Source organism: Plectropomus leopardus, chromosome 17 (genome assembly GCF_026936395.1).
Source record: "Plectropomus leopardus strain MGB_pleo_1.0 chromosome 17, ASM2693639v1, whole genome shotgun sequence".
Classification (NCBI taxonomy): Eukaryota; Metazoa; Chordata; class Actinopteri; order Perciformes; family Serranidae; genus Plectropomus; species Plectropomus leopardus.
The window spans coordinates 26,860,445-26,868,968 of record NC_142192.1 but is presented as its reverse complement, the minus strand read 5'-3'; the positions used below and the strand labels follow the sequence as shown (position 1 = coordinate 26,868,968).

Here is an 8,524-nt window from a genome sequence, read left to right as displayed (position 1 = left end):
ACCCTGACCCGAAAGGCTTAACATTTTACAAAGCGATATTTTCAGTGGTTCTGGTACTGGGTCACGGGATCTGACGGGTCACAGATGTTGCTGCTCTCCCGGTTTTAAAGTGTCCGACATCATCACGGATGAAAAACAGATCGTTATTGACGTTTCTGGGTGGCAGGTGGTGTCACAGAATGACGGTGTGAACTCGTCACCGTTTATTAATCATTGAAGAATTCCGCTCGAACGTTGTGTCAGCTCGTTGCCTGGAGACGCTCGAGTAGCCGACTTGTTGCCATAGGTAACCTGGTCCAGAAGAACCAGCACGCGCCTTCTATCTGAACATTCTAGAACTCTGGTGAGTATAGCTTGATGTAAAGAAACTTTACAGTTTGATGTAAAGAAACTTTACAGTTTGATTTTTTTAAACTCGTCACGGTGTTTACATTTAAACTTTGTTAACCGCAGCGATAAGTTGGCAGTGACTGCAGCCTGAAATGTATGGCCTTGTCACCTCGGCCTCAGTCCAGTGAGCCGTTTTATGGAAAGTCCTCTTTGCTGGTTTAAGTCGTTTGCTCTTTCCTACGTTATGTCTGTCATTTCCATATTTCTGTCACAGGTTGACACCAGTGTCTGACAAGCACACGTCAAACGTCCTAGTGAAGGGGAATTACGCCAATTTGAAAAATTCATACATTCATTTGCCTACATGTTTTTTGCTATTCCTCCTGCATTCAAACTTGTGTTATAAATAAATAAATAATACAAGATAAATCAATAAAAATGAAATTATATTAATATAGCACAATACTCACATCTGAGTCACTTAAAAAAGTGATAAAATATTAAACAATATATTTTAAAGCAATATTATAAGCAATCTTGAATGTCCGAGTGGTTGGTTATTTGACAGGATCCCCATAAGCTGTGTCCCAAAGCTAGTCCTACAACTATTCATCTTGGGGTCTACTATCATGTCTCAAGATTAACTACAATAATACAATGTTGGATACTTTTAACTATAGAAACTTATCTATGTTTAAGTTAATCAAATGTTTGTAAAAGCTTAATCTGAAATTGCCTGATTGACCACAGTGTAGCCACTAACTAATGCATCACATCACATATTATTTCCTTTAGGAGAACTATAGAAAAGTGCAAATATGAAATATTACAGCAGAAATACTCAATTTAAGTCTAGCACTTAACCACAGGTACTTTCCCATAGTGCACTTTGAACATATTGCTCATCCATTAACTTTGTTTTTTTCTGGGTCACTCAGACGGTGCAGAGGTTATGACAATGTGTTCAGACTTTTACTGTTCAAGGCCATATACTTTATACTTTATAGATACTTTATAGAAACTCAGCTGTGAATGATAGAAAGTGAAAGAGAATGTGAAAGAATGTTAGAAACAAGTCCATGTTATTGACTGCTCTCACTGTCTCTTTGTGAAGAAGTTGTAGAAGCTCTGTTGGACTGACATCACCTCTGTGTGAGTTTACTGTTTCAGTATGTTTCAACAGTGAGATGTCTGCACTGCCTGCAAAGCCCGGCCTGCGTCACAGTGTGTCAGAGTGGAACAGCAACAACCACCAACTGTCTGCCACAGCACAGCATGAGCGATATGTTTCTAATGTGATCCGGCAGGACGGGAGGTCACTACGCAACGAGACCACCTGCAAAGTTGGTTCATGTTTTTAAGATGCCTAAACAGTCAGAGTCACTCTACAGGACGGAGAATATCCCATCACACCATGCACACATGGTCCACACATACCTTTGAAAGTCCAACCTCCCCTCAGTTATTTTCTTCCGTCTTTTCTCTGCAGACAACCTGGGATGAAATCGACACCTCTCGCAGGTTGAGTGAGCGGCTGTGGGATGTTTCCCGGTGGAAAGAGGCGTTAGAAACCTGCGCACAGAAAGTGGATGAAGAGATGGAGGCTCTGACGCTGGTGATTTGTCCAAGAACTTTTGAATCTTCTGAGTTTATCTCATTTTGTATATAAAGTACAAAGATGTCAGCCCATTTTAATTTCAGATATACTTTCATACCTGTGTGAGTTGTTTCCTTTTATCAGGGTACCCCCAAAGTTCCCAAAGTTAAATTTAAGAACCTTTCAGACCATTTTAATGCCACATAGAATGAAATTGAATGCCAATTCAAGGCCATACTGGCAAACGTCTAAAGGATGTAATGCAAAATCAGTGCAGATTATTAGAAATAAGACATAAAAATAGAAATAAGTTACCAAATAATTGAGTTTCCAGCAACATTAAAATGTAAAAGATATTCATTTGTTGCATTAATCATTATTCAATCACAGCAGGACACGTCACAAGCAACATCAAGTAAAAAAAATGAGACCTTTATTAAAGAAATGTAAGACTTTGTTGATGAATTTGAGACCCTTTAAGGCATTAAATCTGAGAATATTAAATTCAAGGCTTTTAAAGACTTTTAGGACCTCGCAGGTACCCTGTTAATATTCTTAGAATTGTTCAATTTAAATTTTAAATTGGCTTTCCCTTCTGTAATTAAATATCCTACCTCTGAGCGTGCAGGCGCTGCTTGAGTCTGACAGTGAAGTGACCTCAGCCTCGATGTTATTTTGTGGACAGTCCAAAGAGAAAACCGAACAGGCCCTGGCTGCAACTGCAGTTCCCCTGGAGGTCGGCAGCGAATGCGTGACGCTGAGGGATGGACGGCGAGGGTACGAGCTCGCCACTGACCCCGTTGACGAGCAGCTGAAAAAAGAAGTGGAGCTGATTGAAAGAGTGCAACAAGTTCTGCAGCAGCACATAGACAAGGCCTTTGAGCAACTGTGGTAAGAGACACTCTGGTGTTTTGCACGGGGACTATTTAACGTTTAATCTCTGACCACCTTTCTTTGGTCTCCTTCAGTGTTTTGCAGGAGGCTCGGCACCAGCTGACCGCTGATATCCAGAACAAGATGGACGCCCTGGACATTGATATGTCCTGCCTGTCACTTACAATAAAGTCACCTCAGATCTCCCTGAAGACCAACCCAACTCGCATACCATCAGGGTAATCTCGGGATGAGGGTGTGCATGAAATAACTGAACTGAAATTTTAAATATGTATAAAAAGGAAAGAGTGAACATATAAACTTACACAAACACACAAGAAGTGCAAACCAATTAAATCCCACCCTTTCTCCATCAGTTATTGAAAAATAATTGACCTGCATATTTCCATTGTTATTGACAGAAAAAGAGGAAGAGACAGAACAGTAATTACTGCACAGTAATTTAAATATGGTAATACACATGCACAGTAAAGAATGTGCAAATGTGGGTTGTTTTTTTTTTTTTAGAAATTTAGGACTGCATTTGAATTGCTTTGCAAAACACTGTTTGACAGATGAAAACATTTTAACTCTTAGATTCCTTTAAGCACAATACAGAAGAATAATGCCCTTTTCAATTTCTCTGTTATAAGCCTGATTAACTAAAATGCTGACATGTCGTTTTTGTAGTTCCTGCACCCCCCAGGAGTGGGTCCAGTTCAGCCAGTATAATGTGGCTCGTGCCCAGGAGGCCATGCAGGTGTCCCAGCAAATGAGGGAGGACATGAGTCTCACCGTAGCCCAGGTGTGTATCATCTAAAGGTTATATTTGTTGTGCAAACTCTGCATGGCACATAATGTGCAGATAAGTTATTTATATAAGACAGTGTTACCCAAAACTAGAGTTTTATGGAAAACCTTGTCATATTTGCTGAAACTTTCACTTTATCCTGGCAGTGGTACATTAGACAGATAATCTGAAATAAAATCATGTTTATGCCTCCTCCACATTATTCAAATGACATTTGCAAGAATACAGCGTTTGCTCCAGGAGCTGGAGTTTGGTTTTGGCTCTACTGTTTGAAAAATAGCGGCCAGAGCAAACTTTCTCATTTTGCAGCTAAACAGTACACTAAAATATGTTTCTGAAAACATATAAAGGGAGAAATGCCACGAGGAACCTTTTTTTCATGCATTTTCTGCTTCATTTACTTCATTTTTCAAATAACAAGTTTAAAATTCCATTATTTTGCATTTCAAAACTATTTTGAAGTTCATAATGACAAGATAAAGCAATTCTTACCAGATTGTCTTGATTGGGAATCAGATGAATGTAAATAAATTTGCAATTTTCGGGAGCTCCAGTTTAGTTGCTTTCTCTGATTCATATAGGTCCTGTATACATGAAACTGTTGTTCCCTGCAACATCTGGTATATGACTAGTCACAACATGCCAGCCTGAGGACGTCCCTTAGACCAAAATCTTCCACAGAGCTGACTGGTCTGCAGCCAGCTGCCACACAATTAGCAGCACTGTACTTTTACTTTTTCAGTTTAGTTTCATCCAAAGGTTTGTGGCAATTTGCACACTCCAAAGTAGTGTTTGCTGGCTTTGGCAGTGCCGGTGCCTGCTGACATCAGTCTGATTAGCTGCACCTGTGAGCTTCGCTCATAGGTGGAAGCTCAAACCTGAGGTACTTTGGTGATATTTAAATTCTTTTTGACACAAGGTGAATGTTATTTTTGTCTTGTCAACTGCTCCATCTGGGAGATTTTTAAAGTGAAATGAGCCATTTAAAAGTGCAGCGGTGTCATTATTTTCCATGTCTACGGTTACCAACTGTGGCTATAATAACTTCTTTAATACAAAAGCAAAAGCATTAAGCTCAGGACTGAATACAAAACAAGTATTGATTCAGGAATTGCAATTAATTCATATTTCTCTCTGTGGTTCTCTTAACTATCTGGGAATATTGTGCACTAATCTTGCTCTCATTTCTCCTGTGATCAACAGAGTAAGAAATGGCACATTTACAATTGATTGCTTCTCTATTCTCTATTTCTTAGCTCCAGAACGAGTTAGACACTCAGCGCAGGGCCACCGAGTTTGCTCTCCGTAAGCGCAATCACCATGAAGAGCAGGCCCGCGATGAGCTGGAGTGGCAAATAAGAACTGTGAGATGTACAGATTTTAATTTTTGTGGACTGTGGATTTGAAATTAAGCATGCAGGGATTACAGCAGTTTTAATCCAGTAATGGAAGTTATTATTACCCTGCAGAAGTTACTGGAAGTTTTAATCCAGCAATGTTCCTACCAGTGAAGAGATTGTTGTTTACAATGTACATGTACCTGTAGACTGAAGATGAAATGGCAGAAATGGAGAGCGACATTTACGGACTGGACGCAGACCTTCAGGTGAAGACGGCCTCACTGAAACTGGCTCACACCAGACTGGAGAACAGGACCAGCAGACCTGGCATGGACCTGTGCAGAGATGAGGTGTGAATAAAACTATTTAGCGATTAAGAAAAACATCAGGAGGTTTTGTTCTGATGGATCTTTTCCTTCCTGTTTGTGTGCAGGTGCAGCACGGCCTCATTGATGAAGTCCATCAGCTGGAGGCCACAATCACAGCTCTGAAACAGAAGCTTTCTGAGGCTCAGTGAGTCACAGTTTTGCTCCTTTGAAATTTATCTCATATGTTATCCACATTTTTATTTGCCAGTTTCATCAGCAAAATATGTTTTTTGGCAAGGCATGGGTACATGCTCCACCTGTCCCACTAACACCAAACATAAGCATCGTTAGCCTCAAAAAGTCTCACTTTGAGCAGTTATTGTCACTAAAGCGAGGATACTCAACCAGCCAATACATGTTTCTACAATTTTAGGAGATTTCTCTGAGTTCTGGACATTTCTCTCTCTGATTTTAGCACGTTTATCCAATTTTAGGACATTTCTAGAATTTTAGGACATTTCTTGGATTTTAGGACATTAGGGGCTTAGCTAGGACCTCTGTCAGGGGTGTGGGGTGTCTTCCACTGGCACTTTTTTTTATGCACTCTTGGTCCTTATGTATACTAAAAGTACAAAACAATTCCCAGTGTTTAAATACAAAAAATTATACACCTATATGTATATATATATATTTGTTTTTATCACTTTATTATTTCATAATTACCTCATAGTTTTTACTCTTGCTTCATTTATCAGTTTTATTTAATATCTTGTGAAGCACTTTGTAAAATCTCTTTGGACAGTGCTATAAATACATTTATTATTATTGGATCCAAAATAACAAAGATTAGTGTTTTGAGTACAAGAAAGAAAAGAAATCACTCCAGACCTTTCCCCTGCTTGTTTCTCTCTTCTCATGCTCGCTCAGACACTCTCTGCAGAAGATGAAGCTCCATCACAGCCGTATGCTGCAGGATCTTTCCAGAAAACATGAAGCCCTGTCTCTGGAACAACGAAGCATGAACACCCGTACTCGCCTCACGACACCCTCCTGCACTGAGAAAGCCCCGGTGCTGCTGGTCCCGCTCGCAAACTCCAGCGGCAGGAGCAACCTGCAGCTGCTCGCTCAGTAACATGAGATCTGAATTTTGAAGGGAAGAGACAAAACTCGACGGTCCATTCACCTTTAACTTTGTCTTCATGTTTTTAAGTCTGTAGCCAGTGATTTGTCCACACATTAAATTCTTAATGAAATAATCATCCTCGTTAGTGCTCAAGAACAAAGCACTTAAAAAAAGAAAAAAATAATAATTTATTTAAATAGGAACTGTGAACCTCTTGCAAAAAGATATTCTCCTGGCTTGTTAACGCCTTATTTTGTGTGATAAATTTGCTTTTAGTTGTAATGTTTGTGTCTATATAAGTTTCACAGAGAAAAAAACTCAATTCAAATTATGCTTAAAATGCGGATTATATGCTTGCTTCCTCGTGTCTTTATTAAACATTTAATCATGAAGATAGTTCTTGGTGTATTTATGTTTGTGAGGTTGTCTTGTGATTGCGTACAAAATTCACAGATGAAATTGCTCACGTTCATGTCTGGTAAGGTTGGTACTTTTATTGGCCATTAGCTTTGTTTGGCCTTGTCATATTGTTTGAACAACAGACGCCGTTTGGGGCATGAAGACGGTGATAATGACTCATGTATGCGCGGTTTAGATAAAATATCTGGTAAACAGGCAATAAACACGGTGCCTTAGACAATAAACCCCCATAACTCTCACCTGCTTCAGTTGTAATGTCTTCAAATGGACGTGTGAGTGTGTCAGTCGCTGCATTTTTATGAGGATTTAGACAGAGAAGGTCTGTGAAAGTTTAGAAGGAAAGATCTTCAGCGGTAAATCACAGTGTAATACAGCTGTATGTCTGCCTTGAGACCTTATTGGACAGTTGGATGGATAAGTTAGAATTTCTACCCAACTAATATAACTTACAAAAGTCAGAGTTTTATCAAACCAATACATTTGTTTTTTAAAAATCTTGTAATTTTGTTCTAATTAAAGCAGATATAGTCAATATTCTCACAATAACAATGCATCAAAGGACAATGTGATAAAATGAAAGAGATCATTTGTGGGAGGGGTGAAAATTTTTCCCGAAAACTCTCTCCTCTCACAAAAACATTCCAAGAAGCATGGTGATGGGTGTTCAAAACACTAGCAGGTTTATTTCTATTGCAGCCACCGCACTAGCCCTCATTATTTACATTTGAAGGCGTCGTAGGCGTGTTATGGGAAGGCAAGCCCCTTAATTGTGGGAGCCGCCATGATTAGGGATTTCTGGGAGATGATAGTCCACGATTTCATTAAGGAATTGTGGATTCAAAACTTCGAGATGATCCGCTTTGTTGTAAATCATGTTACCCAAAAACGCAAACTCAAAAAAGTTTTCATTGCAGTTTTGCTAAATATAGCTTTTTCGAATCACCTGAAATACCACCTTATGTGAGCATAATAGCTTTTTTACAATAAATAGGATTGTTTTTTTTAAACTGGCATGTTTCCATCAGGCACATTTTATGTTTGCACTTTCAATTTGCAAAATTTGAGGATTAATAGAAACCTGCCTAGGGTTGTTGCATGTCTGTTGGATGTGTACATAAGCAATTGTTGGCTTACAAGTTCACCAAATTAACTTGTTCCTGCTGCTGCCAAGCAGTCTAGAAATTGCAAAGTGCCAGTGTAAGAGTTTGGTTCTTTATATGTTAGCAAATATGCAAAATTCAAGATTTAGAAGAGAAAAGAACAATAGAATTAACTGTGATATTTTGGAGGGTTTTTTTTAATATGTACCAAATTGATTACTGAGACAGTAACTCTAATGACTTTCACTGCCCTGTATTCTCTTATTGACAATTTAGCTGGGACTAATTTATTTGCTCTCATGTTTGAAAGCTTCCTAAAAACAAAAGGGTAAGAAATGAGAAGTGAATGAAGGCTGTACTAATGTCTCTTGCACTTCAGCTAATAAAAAATGTATATATGCATTCATTACTGCAGGATATCAGAAGAGTATGCACACATTAATTCTGAGCAGTGGATCAATAGACTATTCAAACAACTAGCAGCCATGTTTTGAACTGCTGCAGGTCTTTTCTTGGAAAAACGTTTCTTGGTATCCGTCCTCCTGCTCATAAAATGCCTCTGCAACAAGCCTCAATGATTTTCTGCTCCATTTTCTTCACCCAAAGCTTTAAGCATGGCACA

The 8,524-nt window shown here is 39.0% G+C and overlaps 1 protein-coding gene across 3 annotated transcripts; it reads left to right on the top strand.

Annotated features, from left to right (window-relative positions):
* Nucleotides 1-93: 93 nt before the first annotated feature.
* tekt2 (tektin 2) lies at nucleotides 94-6,431 on the top strand. Of its 3 annotated transcripts, none has more exons than XM_088090204.1 (10): nucleotides 94-343; nucleotides 1,501-1,673; nucleotides 1,820-1,945; nucleotides 2,613-2,818; nucleotides 2,896-3,039; nucleotides 3,491-3,605; nucleotides 4,868-4,975; nucleotides 5,158-5,301; nucleotides 5,385-5,464; nucleotides 6,187-6,431. In XM_088090204.1, the coding sequence occupies exons 2-10, from the start codon at nucleotides 1,518-1,520 to the stop codon at nucleotides 6,389-6,391; spliced, it is 1,284 nt and encodes a 427-aa protein (XP_087946330.1). In that variant the 5' UTR covers nucleotides 94-343; nucleotides 1,501-1,517; the 3' UTR covers nucleotides 6,392-6,431. The 3 variants fall into 3 exon arrangements, with proteins under 3 accessions (XP_087946330.1, XP_042363048.2, XP_042363049.2); XM_042507114.2 differs by having other exon boundaries at nucleotides 96-343; nucleotides 1,514-1,673; XM_042507115.2 differs by lacking the exon at nucleotides 94-343 and having other exon boundaries at nucleotides 518-1,673.
* The last annotated feature ends 2,093 nt before the right edge of the window (nucleotides 6,432-8,524 follow it).